The 20,499-nt window shown below is 37.2% G+C and overlaps 1 protein-coding gene across 3 annotated transcripts in view; it reads left to right on the plus strand.

Annotated features, from left to right (window-relative positions):
- The window catches only part of Nup153 (nucleoporin 153), a 52,558-nt gene that overhangs the window by 15,479 nt on the left and 16,580 nt on the right, over positions 1-20,499 (plus strand). For 2 of the 3 annotated variants that reach the window (NM_001100470.1, XM_087589816.1), the window contains 12 exon segments: positions 294-542; positions 1,378-1,517; positions 1,600-1,728; positions 8,469-8,585; positions 8,687-8,731; positions 8,814-8,867; positions 10,374-10,520; positions 13,261-13,307; positions 13,715-13,844; positions 16,816-16,953; positions 17,427-17,525; positions 18,918-19,002. In NM_001100470.1, the coding sequence (NP_001093940.1) occupies positions 294-542; positions 1,378-1,517; positions 1,600-1,728; positions 8,469-8,585; positions 8,687-8,731; positions 8,814-8,867; positions 10,374-10,520; positions 13,261-13,307; positions 13,715-13,844; positions 16,816-16,953; positions 17,427-17,525; positions 18,918-19,002 (1,380 nt within the window). 3 annotated transcript variants of the gene reach the window in all.

The raw sequence follows: 20,499 nt of genomic DNA on the forward strand, positions 1-20,499 counted from the left end.
CTGCTGCATCCTAGCTAGAGGAAAGAAAGATTAGTATTAGATTGTGACAGTGGCCTCACTCAAGAAAATACAAACATTATGGATAGATTTAGTCAGCTGGGGGAAAAATAGTTGTATTTCAGCTCTCATACAAAACATTGTCCTGAGTGATAAGAAGTCTTGTCTCATTAAGGAAGTTTGTTACTTGCTTTGTGGTCCAGACTGGCATTGGAAATGCAACTGTGGTAAAGACTTACTGTGTTAATGCATTGCCTTTTCTTGGTTTTATTTGTAATGTTAACTCTTCTTTTAAGAACCATCAACCACCAGTACTGCTTCAAATTATCCAGATGTATTAACAAGACCTTCTCTTCATCGGAGTCATCTGAATTTCTCCGTGTTAGAATCCCCTGCTTTGCACTGTCAGCCATCCACGTCCTCTGCATTCCCAATCGGCAGTTCTGGATTTTCCCTTGTGAAGGAGATTAAAGATTCTACCTCTCAGCATGATGATGATAACATCTCAACTACCAGTGGGTTCTCTTCAAGAGCTTCTGAGAAAGGTACTCTTGCTATCAGGTAGTAAGTTTTGTTTGTCAGCAAGAATAAATCTCTCAACTCCTCCCTGCCACCCCCCAAGGTCTTCGTAACCATAACTGGCCTAGAACTTGCTCTGTAGACTAAGCTGTCCTTGAACTGATAGGCATCTGCCTGCTAAATACTATAAGGAATTAGAGACCACCCTAATTTAGGTGTTTTTTAAATTTTTTAATTATTTTTTGTTGTTTTTAGATTTATTTTTATGTGTATGTGTTTGCCTGCAAGAGCTTTTGCACATCATAGGTGTGTCATATATGTGTATGTACCCAAAGAAATCAGAGGAGGGCATGGGATTTCCTATTATTGGAATTCTAAGTAGTTGTGGGTGGATGCTGGGAACTGAATCCAGCATCTCTACACGAGTACTTCTTAATTGCTGAGCCATCTTTCCAGCCCTCCTTTGGTATTATTTGTTTGTTTGCTTTTGTTTTTTTTTTTTTTTTTTGGGTTCTTTTTTTCGGAGCTGGGGACCGAACCCAGGGCCTTGCACTTCCTAGGTAAGCGCTCTACCACTGAGCTAAATCCCCAGCCCCATTTGCTTTTGTTTTTAAAGACAGGGTTTCTCTGTGTAGCCCTGACTGACCTAGAACTCACTCTGTAGACCAGGCTGGCCTCAAACTCACAGACCCTCCCGCCTCTCCTCCCAAGCACTGGGATTAAGGGTGTGTCTCCACTGCCCATCTTTCAATTTTAGTTTTTAACTTTGATTTTCATTTATAAATATATGATAAAAATCTGGGCCTTAGGGTCTTAAAATTGGCACTATTACATACAACAAATTACAAATTTTTGTTTTAGATATAGCTGTTTCAAAGAACACTTCCCTGCCACCTTTGTGGTCCCCCGAAGCAGAGCGTTCTCATTCACTCTCACAGCATACTGCCATCAGCTCCAAAAAACCAGCATTCAACTTGTCTGCCTTTGGAACACTTTCCACCGTGAGTACTGACTATAGTGGGTATGTATTATCACAGATGTTAAGTATTTTTGCATATAATTTGTCACTGTGTTTCTATGCAGTCACTTGGGAATTCTTCAATTCTTAAAACAAGTCAACTTGGAGACTCTCCTTTTTATCCTGGCAAAACAACATATGGTGGGGCAGCTGCTGCTGTAAGACAGAATAAAGTACGAAGTACACCTTACCAGGTTAGTTTGAGTAGGATTGTTGATAAACTTTCCCATTACTAGATACTGACTACTAATATCCAAGACTTGAATGAATTATACAAATCTTGAATTGTATAAATCTTACGAATTTAGAACCCTGAGGCTTTTAAAAATTTAGGATATGTGAACATTTTAATTGCAGTGAACATACTGATTATTAAATGTGTGTGTGTGTTTAGGCAGTATGATAATTTCACTTTTTAAAATTTGGTAAAAATTACACATAGTAGTTGCCTTAATTTTATCATATTTGAATTGTTATAAAGCAGTATTGTCACTACTGCTATTCAAATTATGAAGACATTTTCATCGTAATAAAACATCTTAGATATTCTTAGCATCAATGTTTATAGTCATTCCCTAGGAACCATTTGCCTGTCTGTATTTTAGGACTTTTTCTGTAATGTTAAGTGAATTTAGTTATACAGTATGTAGCCTTTTGAATTGAGCTGATGTGATTGATATATTTGCTGTGACTGACTTAGTCTTCACACTTTAATTCCTTTCTGTTGCTGATATTAAGCTGTAGTTTATTATTGAAAGGATACTGGGTTATTTTCAGTTTTAGCATTTATTTCAACTCTCTTGGACATAGATTCAGGAGTTAATTAAGATTGTTCATCACAAAGCTAAGTGTATGACAACAAGACAGGCATTTTCTGGTGTAAGTACCACCTTGTTACCTGCACTATCACCACAGCTGCCCCACACTTGGAATTGTCAGGTTTTGTTTTAGTCATTCTAATAGGATCACAGTGGTAATTTCAACTTAGGGTTTTCAGTGGATTGTCCTCAATAACTAATGATGTTGAAGTCTTTATGTTTTTATGTTTCAGAGTTTTTTATTTTTCTTGTTTTAGTTATTTACTTGTTTGTTTCCAGACAGGGTTTCTCTGTGTAACAGCCCTGGCTGTCCTGGATTTGCTTTGTAGACCAGGCTGGCCTTGAACTCAAATAGATCTGCCTGTCTCTGCCTTCTGAGTATATGATTAAAGGCATGTGGCACCACTCCTGGCCCAGAAGTTTTTTATAATTTTTTAAATTTTACAAATCTTGTTCATTAAAAAAATTGGGTTGTGTTCTTGATGAATTTTAGGGATTACTTTTTATGGTCTAGTTATATAATTTTTAATGAGATGTGTGTTTTATAGGTGATTAGTTGGTATATTTTATTTTTCTTCTGTTTTATGCTTTTAGTATCTTTTGTAAGACATCCTATATATAATTCAGTGTCACAGTAGTTTTGTAGAAATTTCATAGTTTTTTATGTTTTTTTTTTCTTTTCTATTTTTCGGAGCTGGGGACCGAACCTAGGGCCTTGCGCTTGGTAGGCAAGCGCTCTGCCACTGAGCTAAATCCCCAACCCCAGTTTTTTATGTTTTAATTTAGAGCTGTCATTTATGTTGGTTTTGTGTCTGGTATGAGGTGTGAATCAACATCGATCTGTTGTACATTTGAGCATTGCTGTACCAGTTGTTGCACACCCCTCCATTGTGTTCAGTTGTACAGAGTCAGTTTCACACATTGTTCTTTTCTGCTTACCTTCAATATCTTTCTTTATTCTGATACTTTGTTTTGAGCACTCTGTTGGTGTAGTTCTTGGAATTTCATAAAAATGGAGAACATGTTGATTTTTGCAGTGGCTATTGGGATTTTAATGGTGATTACAAGATAAAATGGAGGAAAATTTATATGACAAATTAAGTTTTCTAATCCAAGAAGATGGTGTATCTGTCCATTTATTTAGGAGCTTTTAAGATTTTTTTCATTATTGTTTTATAGTATATAATATGTGGACCTTGAATTAGTATTTCCTGTGGCTTGATATTGGTCAAGAATAGATAGAATTATTTGTTCGGTATACCTAATTCATTTGAAATACGTCCCAGCCAAGAAACATGTTTAATTCTATCAAACATGTAAGAAATGAATTTCACAGTTTCATACAGTACAAGAGGAGGGAACTTTTCACAACATATTTATGAAAAGAGCAGAGATATTTCAAGAAAGCTCTAGGCTAACATTTCTCATTAATAGTAGGCATCTTTGGGGCTGGGGATTTAGCTCAGTCGTAGAGCGCTTACCTAGGAAGCGCAAGGCCCTGGGTTCGGTCCCCAGCTCCGAAAAAAAGAACCAAAAAAAAAAAAAAAAAAAAAAAGTAGGCATCTTTTGACCAGAGATATATTTGTAAGTTAGTTCAAATCCTATCTCATGATGGTCAAGTGGAGTTTGTCTTAGGAATGCAACATTTGCCTAGTATTTAGAAATGAATGTAATCTGTCTTTTTCAGAAGAGATAGAAAAAAACATATGAAACATTTGACAAAAATCCTTCATCTTTGATAAGAATTTTCATCTACTAGATAACCTCACCCAATACTGAACATCTGTGTAATCTGTGTAAATCCTTAGACAAGATCTGGCTTTTTGATGAAAGGCTGAATGCTGTCCCTCTGAGATTAGGAAAATAATATGATTACCTCACTGCTATCCCTCCTTAAAATCAGGCTGCAGTTTCTTCTAGTCAGTTCAGGAGGTGTAAAAATATACCAAGCCTAAATATTGGAAAAGAAGTACAACAGTATTTTCAGTCAGGATAGTGTGCTTACATTCCTTTCTAAGAGCTGCCATAACTAAGCTTATCAAGGATATAAGCTAGAAGGCTGGTATGTGAACTCACTCGTGTATATTAGCAGAGTTAAAAATTGAACAACTCTTAAAGAAGTATCATTTGGTGGTTTGAGGTAGTATTTTTCGAGGAAGGAGCTATTGTGAACTATGTTTTTTTTAACCTGGAAGGTAGGAAGGTCTATTTCAAATATGAATTAAGCTTACTGAACAGATAAAGATTGTTCAGACTGTTTATAATTAACAAATGGCACAAAATACTTAAGTGTTAATCTTGAGATAGTATTGCTGGACTGTTTCTGACATGTCAGCTTCTGAATAATGACACAGAAACTTATATTTATCAATGAAAGTTTAGGTCTTAGCTTAGGCTGTTTCCCAACTTGCTTAATTAGCCCAGTTTATTTTAATCCACATTGTGCCACATGGCCTGCTACTCTCATTCAGTCCCAGCACCTGTTCTTTATACCTACACTGGCAAAAATTCCTGCTGGCCTCTAAATTCTTCCGCCAGAGTTCCTATCTCTGCCTGAACGTCCTGCCTTTCCTTACCTGCCTATCTATAGGCTGTTTAGCTCTTTATTAAGCCAATCATAGAGTGCCTTAAGCAGGAAGGAAGGACAGAGGTACACCTTCACACAGTGCACAAAAGATTGCCCCAACAGGGTAGGCTCTGTTCAAGGTTTTTGTGCTGACTGCTATAGAACATGAAATAAATTCCTGTATAAATTTTACTTATTCGTAAATTGGTGTGACTTTTATTTTATGATAACACTTTATACTTTAAAGACAGGAGATGCTATATGGAAGCTTTTGGAGAGGGCAAATGTAGAGAAAACATTAAAATGAGTATATGTGAAGGTTTGGTTTTGTTTTAGGCTGTAATTTGGTTTCCTTATTGACTAAAAAATATCTATTAATCTATTTCTGAGTGTGTATAAGAGTTTTGTTGGTTTGTTTAAAACTGGGCTTCACTATAACAGTTCTAGCTATCCTAGAACTCGCTCTGTAGATTAGGCTGACCTCGAACTCATGGCCTCTGGAGTGCTAGGATTAAAAGCACATGCCAATACCTCCTGACCGAGAGCTGTTCTGTTAAAGTAGAAAGGCTAATGTTGGAGTTTATACAGGTGGCTTATTCTAAAGGGGAAGCTGGATTATATTATGTTTGATAAACTTTTTAGTTAAAAGTTGAGCTTAGAGAGGATGTTATACATTTAGGTGATACAGATCTGTAAGCCATTCATAAAATAGTCTTTTCCTGCTGTCATTTTTTCTTAATGAGGATATTGAACAATTTTTAGTGCCAGATTATGCTTATCTGGTGTATCCTTACCTGGTGGGTATTTGTATTTGAAAGTTTCCTTGGTTTTGTTTCCACAATCATTAACACACACCGGGTTCTTAAGACTTTATTTATTTATTTATTTATTTTTTATTTTTTATTTTTTGGAGCTGGGGACCGAACCCAGGGCCTTGCGCTTGCTAGGCAAGTGTTCTACCACTAAGCTAAATCCCCAACCCCAAGACTTATATACAGTATCACGGCTCTTTGGAAAATTGGTTGTTGTATTTGACATAATTGAAAAACACTAAAGCAGTTATTGTGGTTCTTTTTTTTTTTTTTTTTTTTTCTTCTTTTTTTTCGGAGCTGGGGACCGAAGCGCTTGGTAGGCAAGCGCTCTACCACTGAGCTAAATCCCCAACCCCTATTGTGGTTCTTTTAAATGTTAGCTATTTATAAATAGGCTGGCCAAGCACTTGGGAGGTAGAGGCAGGTGGATCTCTCTTGAGTTCTAGGCCAGCCTGGTCTACAGAGAGTTCCAGCACTACACACACACACACACACACACACACACACACACACACACACACACACACACACACACGGCGAGGGAGGAAGAGGAGAGATCGATCCTGTCTCAAAAAATGAAGGTGGGGAAAAATTAGGCTATATTTTTGAGATATTAGTCATCATGCTAGCTATATCAGGTTTGTGGTGTCCATGTGGTTGGGATGCTGTAATGTATCTTTGAAAAAAACGTGTTTTTATTGAAATTGGTAAGATTTCTGTGTATTAAGGAGGTGGAGATGGCTCAGTGTTTAAGAGCACCAACTGCGGGGCTGGGGATTTAGCTCAGCGGTAGAGCGCTTACCTAGGAAGCGCAAGGCCCTGGGTTCGGTCCCCAGCTCCGAAAAAAAAAAGAACCAAAAAAAAAAAAAAAAAAAGAGCACCAACTGCTCTTCCAGAGGTCCTGAGTTCAATTCCCAGTGACCACATGGTGGCTCACAACCATCTGTAATGAGATCTGATGCCCTTTTCTGCTGTGTCTGAAGACAGCTACAGTGTACTTATATAATAAATCTTTTTTTTTTTAAAGTCAAGGTTTTGTTTTCTAACCCCAATTGTGTATTTCTTCTCTTCCCTTTCCTCCCATTTGCTTCTAGCTCCCCTTAATCTCTTCCAAATCCATTGCTTTTTACTTTGCTAGGAGTGTGCATGCCATATGTTACTTGTATGTACATAATCTAAGGGTTGACCATTTGATATTGGATGACCAATTGGTGTGCTTTTCCTTAGGAAAGACAATTTCTTCTGATCAGTGATCCTTAATTGCTTATAATTTGTCTAGATTGAAGCCTTGTGAGCCTTCCTCCTTCCATGTTAGATATATATTGGTGACATCCTTGTTCAGTCAGCTACATTGGTCAGATTTAATAGATGTAGCATCCCTTGACATTTCTAGGAGACATAGTCTCAGAGCAAACTCCCTTGTTCCTCTGGCTCCTACAATCTTTCTACAACTTCTTTGCAGTAGTCCCTGGAGCCTGTGGTGTAGGAGTTTTGCTATAGATGTATAAGTAGGGGCTGGGCTCTCCAACTCTACTTTTTGACCAGTTATAGTTGTATTTAATGGTGTCTGTTACAAAGAGACATCTTTCCTTTATGAAAGATGTGCATATAAGTACATACACCCTTGGGTAGTTGGCTAGGTTTCCAGTATGAGGCATGATTTCCTTCTTGTTGAGTGGGCCTTAAGTGCAGTTAGAGAACTCTTGGCTACAAGGTTCACAGTTGGGGTTGTTCCATGCTGGTAGTTGTGGTTCATTGGCATTATAGCTTGATTGATAGCTTCTCTCCCTTGGAAGCTGATCCTCAGGGAGAAAGCTTGCACATCAGATCTAAAGCTCTTTCTTCAAGAAATTTTTATTTGAAAATCTCTTTGTTGTACTAGTTATGGTAAATTAAGTCATAGTTATAAAATGGTTAAATTTCTATTACTTTAGAATCTTGTCTTTTTGATAGTTCTTTGAATTCTAATGAATTATTATTGTTATTGTTGTTGTTGTTTACGTATACATCATGCCTGCATGTATGCCTGCAAGGCAGAAGAGGGCACCGGATCTCATTATAAATGGTTGTAAGCCACTTTGTGGTTGCTGGGAATTGAAAAGGAAGAGTGCTCTTAATCTCTGAGCCATCTCTCCAGCCCCCATGAAATATTTAATACTCAACATTACAGATGTCTTGATTTGTCAGTGTGTTTGTTTTTGTTTTTTATTGAACATCTGGTCAAGCTATTGCAAAACATTTTTATGGCTTATCCAGTTCTCATCTTGGAACACATAGATAAAATTCCTTTTTAGAACAGTGCTGTGGTGTTTTAGAAAAAAATGGCCTCCAAAGACTCATAGGGAATGGCACTATTAGGAGATTTGGCCTTGTTGGAGTAGGTATGGCTTTATTGGAGGAAGTGAGTCACTTTTACCTACTCCTGCCTGCTGATCCAGATATAGAGCTCTGCCCCTTCTCTAGCACGATGTCTACCACGGCAAGCAGCTGTGCTTTCTGCCAGAGACATAAGATTAAACCTCTGAAACTGTAAGCCAGCCAGTGTTGCTATGGTCATGGTGTCTTCACAGCAATACGACCCTAAAACAAGTGCATTTTGCTTGTTTTTCACTTCTGATTATTAAAGTAATTCAGTTGTCAAGAGAATTGGTTTCAGTAGTTGCATAGCCTATGTCCTTTCAGATAAGTCCTTGGACTTACTATATGTTGCAGCAAGTAACACAGACTTTGTTTTCTAGGCTCCAGTTCGAAGACAGATGAAAGCCAAGCAGCTCAATGCACAGTCTTATGGTGTGACCAGTTCAACAGCACGGCGGATATTGCAGTCATTAGAAAAGATGTCAAGCCCTCTTGCGGTAAAAGTTTCAAATCATAATGAAATGTAATGCAGCAGAATTTGAATTTAGTGAAAAGTTTTACTTTTGTTGCTAATGTTTTGTTATTGTAATGTTAACAGGATGCAAAAAGAATTCCATCTGCTGTTTCTTCTCCTCTGAATTCTGTACGTTAACTTTAAATCTTACATGATATGATAGTTGTTTTTCAGTATCCTACATATTTTTAACACTTTCTCTTTTTTTCAGCCCCTTGATAGGAGTGGGATAGATAGCACAGTTTTTCAGGCAAAAAAGGAAAAGGTAAGCTATGTAAAATGTCAGAAGCTTTGTTGGGTTTACAGTTAGAAACTATATAGATTGATAGCCACTAGGGAACGTGTTTGAAGAAGGGAGTGTTTCTACTTTAGACTTTGTAGCTTCTCTGACAGCCTTGGGGTGACCAGCGTAGGGAGCACATTCAGCATTTTCACCCTTATGTTCATGACAGTCTTCATGGCTCACTATATAGGTAAATAAAGCTAGGAGTGAAAGTGTCTCCAGTGTTTAGTCATTTGAGTACAGCACACTTGTGCACTCATTGAAATAGCTGATTTTAAAGAGTTTTCATTGTCTAGCAAGCTAAATCTTGCGCATAATAGAGCTTCAGGTTTGGTTTTTCAAGGTAGGGTTTCTCTGTGTCGCCCTGGCTCTTCGGGAACCAGCTCTGTGGACTAGGCTGGCCTAAACTCACAGAGTTCTGCCTGCCTCTTGAGTGCTGAGATTAAAGGCATGGCCTACCACTGCCTCGCCTGAGCTTCATTTTTGAAATGTATTTCATCATCTAGTCTGTGGCCCCCCCCCCCCTTGGGGGAGTGTTTGAATTTCTAGGGTTACCTAGATATTTGTAGTTAGGTAAGAGGAATCTACTATGAGCCACTTTCATGGTGTTAATTTAAAATGTACCTCAGACCCAGATTTAAATCATAAGAATAAAAGTTTAAGATTGTGACATAATATAAATTGTCAATAAAAATACTACAAATGGTTGAATATAGTTTAAAAGTTTATGAGTTGCTAGAAATTAAAAAACTGGAGTACAATATTCATGTGTCATTTGTGACAGAGTTCCTCATTGGGGAAGGAGAGAGCTATAGAAACTTCACAGAAAGCTTCTTCCTGGAAACCAGCACTATTGGCAGTTGTGGCTGAGTGAATAGACTATTCATGGCATGACAGTTTATGGGCACAGTGGATGTTCTTGACTTTTTAATAATCTCACACCTATAGGAGTTTTACTATATTTCAGGTTAGCAAAACACTTGTGTACTTAGACCCAAAACCAGTTCATGTCTCAGTCTGGAAGTCTTAGTATAATGTTTTATCAGTTAGACTCAATAGTATAAGGCCTTTGGTTTTGTTTGTTTGTAAAATGACTTTGAAGAATTTGCATATGTGGTTAGGGATTAGAAAACTTTGATAGCTAGTTTTAAATTTTTAATAAATGATGTTATTTGTGTATATTGTTCTGCATATATTGTATGTATATGTACCATGTACATGCCTGGTATCCTTGGAGGCCAGAAGAGAGTTTCAGATCCCCAGGAACTTGAGACATAGATGATTATAAGCTGACTATTAACTATTAGGTCATTTTGTGTGTGTGTGTGTGTGTGTGTGTGAGAGAGAGAGAGAGAGAGAGAGAGAGAGAGAGAGAGAGAGAGAGAGAGAGAGAGAGAGAGAGATATTGATATTAACTATTTTGGAATAATTTGAGCTATACCACTGTTAAATAAGATTTTTTTTTTTTGATTTCTCTTTTCTTATAAGGTGGACTCTCAGTATCCCCCTGTTCAGAGACTAATGACCCCAAAGCCAGTTTCCATAGCAACAAATAGAACTGTCTATTTTAAACCATCTCTGACCCCATCTGGTGACTTAAGGAAGACTAATCAAAGGATAGATAAAAAGAACAGTGTGAGTTTGATTGTTTATTCTGTTTTCTTAAGACAGTGTCTTGCTATGTAGCTGGTCTGGAACTCAGTAGATAATTAACCTCACGTTCGTTCATATCAGTTACATTGCTTCGCCTTTCAAGTGCTGGGTTATATAGGTGGATCAACCACCACATCTGTTTGAGTGTATTTTTTATCCATTTATTTTTTTCTTCTTGAACTAGTCTTTGAATATTGGCTGGATTGAATAAGGAAGAAAATGTAAATTAGAGGCCCACTGGTGTCATCTGGTAATTGTATGGTGTATGATGTCTGTAAACTGGTGAAGAGTTAGAATTGATATCCCTTCAGAATAGCCTTTACATTGATCAAATCCTAAATTTGTATGGGTAAATTTACTGCTTAAATAAGTTTTGTTAGGTTTACTTATCTATGAATTTTATTTGTGTGACTGATATATAAAAAGTTTCAGATGTCATCTCATTTGACTGAAGTAATTTTATATTAACTCATCTTTAAAAAATATGTATACAGTTTTATCTGCTTCTCTAAACTAGAACCCAAAGTTTTAGATACTGCTTTTGGGTTTTTCCCCCTAGATCACATAATGGTTTATTTTTTTGAGATGTTTTATGTACCATAAAGTTAAGTATTTGATGCTTATTCATTAGTGGTTTTAGAACATCCATAGGCGTTGAGCCATAACTGTGTTAAGTTGTAGGACATTTTCATAATTTCCTAAACTTTTTTAATAACTGTTGTCAGGGTAATGGTAATGATTATATACTTGTAGCAGATACTATTGTTTTTAAAGCAGGGTATTATTTCATAAAATGGTTTTATGGAACTTATTACTTGGGCTCTTTGGAGTCTTTTCAGAGTTTGCTCTAATGTATAATGCTGCTGTAGACTTACTTAGGTACACTTTTGTGGGTATGAGTTTTTATTTTTCTTAGGTCTTTGCCTAGGAGTGGAATTGCTAGGCATGTTTTTAAAGAGACCAGGCTAGTTGTCAAAATGTCTCACATTTTGGGTTACTTGTCATTTACTTTAGAGAAAGTTTTTTTAGTTTATCGTTTTACTGTTTGTGCCTACACTCTTTTCCAGTCTCATAAAAACAGCTCAGTTTCTTGAAAAACATTACATTTGGCAGACTAGTGTAGTGATTACCCAGGTACTAGCTAATATTAGTTTATTAGTCATTAATTTTTTGTCGTATTAGGGTATCTTTATTGAACCTTCCTATTTTCAAGAGTAAAAAATATTATTATTAATAATTAGTCAAGCCTAATTGCTTGTCAAGGCTTCCAAGGCAAGTGCTTTACCACAGAGCTACATCTCAGCTTGTAAGAAAAGTACTAGTATTTTACTAAATTTGTCTCTTTCCCCCCTCTGTTTATTTTACAAATTAGGATTCTCTGTAGTAGATAATAGAGTTCAAACCCAAGAAGAGAATCTTGGTGCTGCACAAAACTATAAATTTTATTTAGATGTTAAATACTGACAGACATCATCAAGACCGTGACATGTAGTTGTCATCTGTCTTTGTCTTCATTAATCTAGAATATTTTTGAAAAGACGAGTTAGTTACTGTATAGAATGCACAGCGCTAAGAGATTGTCCTGGGTGGGTCTAGATTCTGGTTATTCCTGGTTATCCACTGAAGGAGGGTTGAGCTCATCTTAGGGCTCAAGTGGAACTTATCCTGTTTTTTTTTTTTTTTAAAGATTTATTTTTTATTTTATGTATATAATAAGTACACTGTCACTGTCTTCAGGCACACCAGAAGAGGGCATTAGATCCCATTACAGATGATTGTGAACCACCCTGGTTGCTGGGAATTGAACTGAGGACCTCTGGAAGAGCTGTCAGTGCTCTTAACCACTGAGCCATCTCTCCAGCCCTCTCCTGTCTATTTTTGATCCCATTAGCATTATTGAGAATTTTTGCCTCAAGCTGTTTTTGATTGCACTGTGGTAGACTTTTAGTTCTATTGTTCTTTTTCCATCTATTGATTGGCCCTTTGCTGTAGAGAATTTTCTGTGTTTAACTGAATCCTTAATTTTAGAGTTGCTTCTTTGATGCTTATCTTCCCCTGTATTTGCCTTTGAATGGATTCTGTGTCCTTTTATTATGCCCCATCAGTTTTGGGTATCTTATTTTTTTATATTGCAAGGTAATTCCGAATCTTGTACATTTCTGGTTCTCTGATAGTTCTGATGAGTTGGGAGTACTTTATATCTCAGATTCTGTCCTTGTAAAGTTGTCTATCATTTAGTGCAGCAAAAAGGAAAGTTGTCCCCTAAAAGTCAGTGTGACCTTTGGACTAGTAGATGTGTGACATTTTGTATATATGCTCATATTACAGTGCACAGTGCAGTTGTGACCTTTGGTTAGCATTCAAACACAATGTCTAAATTACATATACCAAGGCCATTAGAAAATCAAATTTTTAATTTCAAATAATAAAATTTATAAGTAAAAGGATGTTAAGAGAGTTTGAATCTATGGATGTAGCTTTCAGTGGTGGAAGTACTTGCCTTGCATTTGATAAGGCTGAGTTAATCACAGCACTGAAAAAAAAAACTAAGCCAGAAATGCTCACCTGTGATCTCTGCACTTGATGGGTGGAGGCAGCGGGAACTAGATCTCAAGTTCAGTCTGAGCTGTATACGGAGTTCGAGGCACTCCTCATTATTACCCCACTCCCCAAATAATTGTCATTTTTTAAATAAAATCCTCATACTATTTTTTTCTTTCAGACTGTAGATGAAAAAAATATCTCAAGACAAAATAGAGAGCAAGAAAGGTAATGTCATCATATACTGCAAATGGATTTCTTTATATTTGTAGGGTTCATATTTACAATAGCCTTGAAGATAAAGAAAATTGAAACGTATACTTAGGTGGTGAGCGAGATGCTCAGCAGGTCAGGGTACTCTACCAAACCTGAAACCTGTGTTTAGTCCCACGTAGTGGAAGGAGAGACCTGACTGCCAAGAGCTTTCCCACTAACCTTCACAAGCTGCCCATACTAAGATCATGTGTGCTTACATGCCCATGAATGTATGAATACATAAATAAATGCAGAAGAAATTTCAAAGTATATTTGGCTATACCCTAATTGTTTTGTTAGCTGATCTGGTGTTTGAATATTTAACAGTTTCTGCAACAAAATATTGAAATTGTTCTAATTTTCTTTTTTTTGTTTGCTAGTGGCTTTTCATACCCCAATTTCAGTATTCCTGCAGCCAATGGTTTATCTTCTGGAGTAGGTGGTGGAGGTGGCAAGATGAGAAGAGAGAGAACAACACATTTTGTTGCTTCTAAACCTTCAGAGGAGGAGGTAGGCTCACATTTTATAGAACTTTGAGAGGGTCGGGGTGAAGTAAGGCCTATAGGAATGGGGCTTGAAGATTTGGAGTGAAGAGTATCGACCATTGAAACCATCCTTTCGACCATTGCTCTAATACCCAGCCCAGAGGCCTCAACTTCATGAATTGGGTAAAATAACTTTAAAAAACCCCTCCACCTTTTTATTTTATGTATTTTTGTATGTGAGATAATTCCCATCGACATTATTGGATTCTCTGGTTGCTGCCTTCGGGTTTTGCTTGTTTCTCAAGTGTACATACGATTAACACTGTGTACTCTCTCTGCGATGGTTCATGTTTAATGGAACAATGGAATTTACATTTCTCTGCTGTTTATCCTTTGTGCAGATTTACTACAATTAGTCCATTCTCTCATCAGGGTACATTTGGGCTGATCCCCAGTATGTGCTAAGGTGAATATTGATACACTTCTCCTTTGCCATGTGCAGTTTGGTCTGGAGGATATTTACCAGGAATGAGGTTTTTGGACTACAGGATTTGACATGTCTTTAAATGTGTTGTTGGTCTTGGCTATTATTCTCTTCACAACACTCCATGTGATCATAGATGGATCTTAATTTTTAAAATTTTTCCTTACTAGCATTTGGTTCTGGTCCATTTCTAGTGTGATAGCTAGAAAAAAAGTCACCCGGGCTTTATTTTGCGTCTTGTTTCATGGGAAGGAGGAATCTTTTGTATGTGTTTTGTGACCATTTAGGTTTGTCTTTTATTATTTTCCTATTAATTAGGATGAGTTCTTGGACTGGTGAGGTAGCTCTGGGTAGAGGTGCTGCTGCCAATCTGGTGACTTTAGTTTCATCCGTTCCCATGGTGGAATAGGAGGTCTGAGTCTGCGGGTTGTTGGTTAACCGCCACATGTGTGTGTTTACATGTGCACACACACAAACACACACAGAAGTAGGTAAATTTGAAAAAGAATTGATCTCTAGGTATTGTTTAGATATAGAACATAGAGACTAATTGAAGATTGGTTAAATTGACTTTCTGTCTAGAGATTGCTCATTTTATTTATTTATTTTAGCTACTTTTTGAGTTGGAACATCCCGTTTCAGTCTTCTTAAAATTGATTTCATCCAAGCTAAATCATTTTAGGCTTTCACCACCTTCTAAGATGTTCAACTTACTTGCTCCTTTAATTGGAATGTAGGGCTTTATAAACTTTTATGTGTAGGGGTGCTTTGACTGCGTGTTATTTCTTTGCACCACACACATGCAATGCCCATGGAGGTTTGAAGAGGGCGTTGCAGTCCTTCAAATTGGAGCCATGGATAGTTGTGAACCACCATCTAAGGTTGGGAACTGACTGAACTCAGCCCTCCTGCAACAGCAGCCAGTACTCTTAACAAGGCAGCCATCTTTCCAGCCTTGGGGACTTAATACTTTGACTTACTTGTTTCCAGTTACAATTTCTCATTATGTTTATTGTATTTTAAAGTTTAAAACTTATATTTCATTAATAGGGATTTTTTTTCTAGTATGTGATTGTGGTCACATGTGTGGAGACCATTGGACAGCATCAGGCATTGATCTTTGTCTTCCTCTTTGTTTGATACAGGATCTCTGTTGTTTGCTGTGTTCATGCCAGGCTAGCTGGCTGGTAACTGCTGGGAATTCTCATCTATGCCTCCCGGTTTGTTATGGGAGCAGGGGGATTACCAGATATTTGCTGCCTGTGGTTTTATGAACTCAGGTCCTCACACTGGTCAAAAGAGCTTTTTCCCACTGAATTATCTTCCTCAGCTCAGTGTTTGTTGTTTGAAGTTGAATTTAAAATCTGTCAGTGTTTGCTTTTATAGATTTTTGTGCAGTTTTTTCACTCCAATTTTTTCCCCTGGTTAGTTTTGCTTCTTGAGTACCAGAATGAAAACTCCAGCAATGTAACTTTGTTAGGATTATGCTAAGGGCTTTGGTTTAGTTGTCTGGGGGTTGTTTTTGCTTGTCACTGGAGTGTTGTAAAGGGACATGTTCTGCCTTTTTGAAAGAAAACTTGAGCTTTGAATGCCCTTGGTCATACAATATGTACATTTTGTACTTTGTATGGCATACTCATTTGGTTTTTTCCCTAAAAAGTATATTTATGTGTGTGAGTACACTGTAGCTGTCTTCAGACACACCAGAAGAGGGCATCAGATCCCATTACAGATGGTTGTGAGCCACCATGTGGTTGCTGGGATTTGAACTCAGGACCTCTGGGAGAGTAGCAGTCAGTGCTCTTTTTTTTTTTTTGTTGTTGTTCTTTTTTTTCGGAGCTGGGGACCGAACCCAGGGCCTTGCGCTTCCTAGGCAAGCGCTCTACCACTGAGCTAAATCCCCAACCCGCAGTCAGTGCTCTTAACCACTAAGCCATCTCCCCAGCCCTTGATTTGCTTTTTTAAAAAAATGTTTTAGGTGTTCCTGTATGGAGTGTGCGTATGTGGGTTGTGCTCTTGAGACATGTGTGGCATTGTTTCATAGTGGAGCCCTAAATGTAATACAGAGGAAGACATTTCCCCCATTTTAAAATACTTTTTTTTTTAGTTGGTGTGTGTGTGTGTGTGTGCGCGCGCACGCGCGCACAGTCAGTGTTTGCTATGGTGGACAACTTTTAGGAGGAGGTTTTCTTATACCACTCTGGGTTCTGGGGATAGAGCTCAGGTCGTCAGACTTCTCCAGTGTGCAGTTTTGCCTGCTCAGCCTGCTCGCCGACTCTTATTCTTATAAGATTGGAAATTGGTGCTGAAATTAGGTTACATGGCAGTTGGTGTCACAACTGGGAATTCAAGCCTTGTTTAGGTTTTTAATTCAAGTGCTCTTGTTAATTTTGCATGGGGTCTGCTTTCTTCATATTTAAAACTTGATCATAGCTACGTCATTTCTCTTTGAACATAGTAAAATAATAAAAGCACATGACATGACATTCTTACAAAACATGCTGTGTTTTAGGAAGTAGAAGTACCATTGTTACCGCAAATCTCTCTACCAATCAGCAGTTCTTCACTGCCCACCTTCAACTTTAGTTCCCCTGCGATCTCGGCTGCTTCTTCGTCATCAGTCAGCCCTTCTCAGCCATTATCAAACAAGGTATATAGAACCACTGTATAAGTGAGGTTATGTCTGTTTTTACTCTTTAATTTTTAAAAGTGGTTTTCACTATAAAAATCAACTCAAACTAAGAGAAAAAATGGAAAAAATATTGGGGAGTTGGTGCTGGGAATTGATTCAGGGCATTTTTCATATTGGAAAAGTCTGTCTTCCACATCCCAAGAAGTGTGAATGATGTTTTATTTTTTTAAGTGTATGAATATATAAGTGGGAGTATTCACATCTCATATAGTCTATACTAGACCAAAGTTGTTCTCCAAACAGTATTTCTAGTTCAGGAAAAAAAGTTACTAGGCAATGTTTTGCTTTAAAAAAATCAAAGTGGTTTTTAAATTTAAATGGAAAAAGTGCTATTATTTCTTTGAGATAATCTTAAAGTCTATTTTATTGTTCATTCTTCTAAGTAGCTTTTTTGTGTGTGTGTCATTTTTCATCACTCTTTAAAAAACCAGGTACAGATGACCTCTCTGGGCAGCACAGGCAATCCCGTGTTCACCTTTTCCTCTCCCATTGTGAAGTCCACGCAGGCAGACGTGCTACCTCCAGCATCTGTAAGTACCACACAGGGACAGCTCGGGATTGATTTCAGAGCAATGGTGTATTTTTTAAAATAATTTTTAAAAAAGTCAAACCCAAGATTTCATTGGTAGTAAAATGCTTCTCTAGCATTACAGGAAATTTTTTGTATTTTCTAGTACATACTTAGATAATGTGTGCATGCATTTTCTTCTGTGTAGTTTGGGCAGTTAAAGTGAAGATATTCTGATTTCACTAGTACCTTTTCAGTTATTCCTAAAGAAGTGCATTCACTTGCACTCATTCATACTCTAGAAATTGAACATGACATACCTATCGATGTCCATATTCAAAGTTCCCTCATAACTACCCTGTAATGCTGATTAGTTTCTGTCTGTTGTAGATAAGATGGAAAGACCTTGGCAGCTACATCATGGCATTTAAAGCTCTTTAATCATTTTTAATCCTGAACAGGATCTGTAATATATCATCTTTTATATATTGCTTTTAGATATTTATTTATTTATTTGTTTATTTATTTATTTATTTTTTTGGAGTTGGGGACCGAACCCAGGGCCTTGTGCTTGCTAGGCAAGCGCTCTACCACTGAGTCAAACCCCCAACCCCGATATTTTTTTATTTTTATTTTTATTTATTTATTTATTTATTTTTTGAGACAAGGTCTCACTGTGTAGCCCTTGGCTGTTTTGGAGCTCTTTATGTAGGCTAAGATAGCCTTGACCTCAAAGAGATCTACTTGCCTTTGCTTCCCAAGTACTGGGATCAGGCCACACCTGGCTTGTTTTCAGGTTTTGAATGTATGCTTGGTCTTTTGTTTTGTTGTTGATTTGTTTTTGTTATAGGTATTATGGATACAATTAATTTTCTTGGATCTCTGAAGTCCATTTCTTGTTCCCCAAGCGCTCTCATTCATATATATAATTTAGGAGGTGGGATATTAGAGTTTTGTGAGTATTTTATGTAATATTTTGAAAGAAGAAAATATATAAAGAATGAAAAATGCTGTCAAAGTGACATGCCATGGTTTTTTTTTTTTTTTGTTCTTTTTTTTTCCGGAGCTGGGGACGGAGCTGGGGACGGAACCCAGGGCCTTGCGCTTCCTAGGCAAGCGCTCTACCACTGAGCTAAATCCGCAACCCCATGCCATAATGTTAATACAGAAAAATTCATTTAAGAAAGATTCTGGCTGTGTTGCCTAGGCTCACTTCAAACTGGGCTCAAGTACTTTTTTCTCCCTTAGCTTCCCTGTTTATAGGTATATAAATTTTAAATCTAGAAATTATAAAATATGAAAAGCTATTTACTCGTAATTGATATTTGCTATACTATTGATGTCATCTCAAACTAAGTTCTCTTACTTGTTTCACAATATTCTGACACCTGATTCACACCTTTTCTCATTGTAGATTGGATTTACGTTTAGTGTGCCTCTTGCAAAAACAGAACTTTCTGGCCCTAATAGTTCTTCAGAAACAGTTTTAAGTAGTTCAGGTAAGTGAGAAAAATACTTCACATTCTTTACAAAACTAACACCCTCACTGTGTGTTAGAAGTAGTACTTCAGATTCTTTGGTCATTCTTAAAAGTGCCTTAAATAGTGAGAGCTATTTTACCTGAAGTGTTTTTGTTGTTGTTGTTTATTTTTATTATGGTAACAGCTTGGTTTACAGTAAGCAGGTCATATGGTGTATTTGTTCTCTTAGAATAAGGTACTAAGTTTTTGTCATTGATGTCTTATTACCACTGGGGGTTTGGCTATATTATAGTTATGGTGGATCCAATCTTTATTTTTACTGTGTACTTTCTATAGAAGCATTCTTATTTATGTATTATGCTGAATTCAACAGATTAGTGATGAATAGTTTCTGAACTGAAGAAACTTTACATCTTGAGTGAATAAAATAATCAAACCATTAAAACAGGCTTTTGGAATGGTGGTGGGTTTTGGTGTTTGGGAAGTATAAAAGCACTGAGTTTTAGGTTAAGAGTTTGGAGCAAGGAAAGGGCAGGACAGAAGTGCGGCTGATTTACACTTGGCACATCTTTGTCATGGGGCTGGAGAAGAAACAGTAAGTCCTAAAGCCCTTGTCTTCCATGTTGAACTGACTTAATTGACAAGGCACACTTCCCCACCCCAGTATTGGTCCTTGCTTATACTAGGTAGGTTTTATTCTGAGAGGGTTGGTTTTGTTCTTGTTTTGCGAGAGAGTCTAAGCATCTCAGGCTATCCTGGAAGTGTGTAGACCAAGCTGACTCTCAGAGATTCCCGTCTCTGTCCTGAGTGCTCAGACCAAGGGTGTGCGTTGCCCGTTGCTTTTGTATGGGAGTAAGTGAAGCAGTGGGATGGAGTGACAGTGCTGCAGTGAGGACAAGCATCCGTGATGTACATTGTGGATAGAATGTTGTCAGGTGGAGATTTCAGTTGAGGACTCAAGCCTTGTCTTAAAGTGTTTTGATTTTTTCCAAAATCTAGATCCTTTTAAAAAATATATATTATTAAACCAAAAAGAAGCTCGAAATGTCTTTGGATTTTCTACTGATCTAAGCAATAAGAAACAGACCACAGAAGGGTTCTAAAAAACAGTGTGGTCTTCCTCACCTCACCCATTCAAGTTTGGTGAGACAGATCTGATCATAGAACTTACTTAGCAAGCAATTCCAGTTGTAATTCTTACCATTAGTTATTGTCTTGAATGTTGTTAGGGATTTAGGAAAAACTTTGAATTGCTCAATCTCGAGACTAGTTTCAACAAAAATCTCTAGACATAAACCTGCTTTGCCAGTTAGGCTTTATGAATTTTTGTGGACTGCATAGCATTCTGTTTCATATTTTATGTAATAAGATCTTTATTATTAATATATGTTTTTCTGTACTATAATTGAAGGATAGTTTCAATCATAGTATGGATTACTAGATGTGAAACCCTGCTATTTAAGGTCACAGTCTACTGAGTCTAGATAACTCCTGTGAGCTCAGTGCAAAATGGAG

The sequence above is a fragment of the Rattus norvegicus genome, chromosome 17 (genome assembly GCF_021556685.1).
Source record: "Rattus norvegicus strain SHRSP/BbbUtx chromosome 17, alternate assembly SHRSP_T2T, whole genome shotgun sequence".
Classification (NCBI taxonomy): domain Eukaryota; kingdom Metazoa; phylum Chordata; class Mammalia; order Rodentia; family Muridae; genus Rattus; species Rattus norvegicus.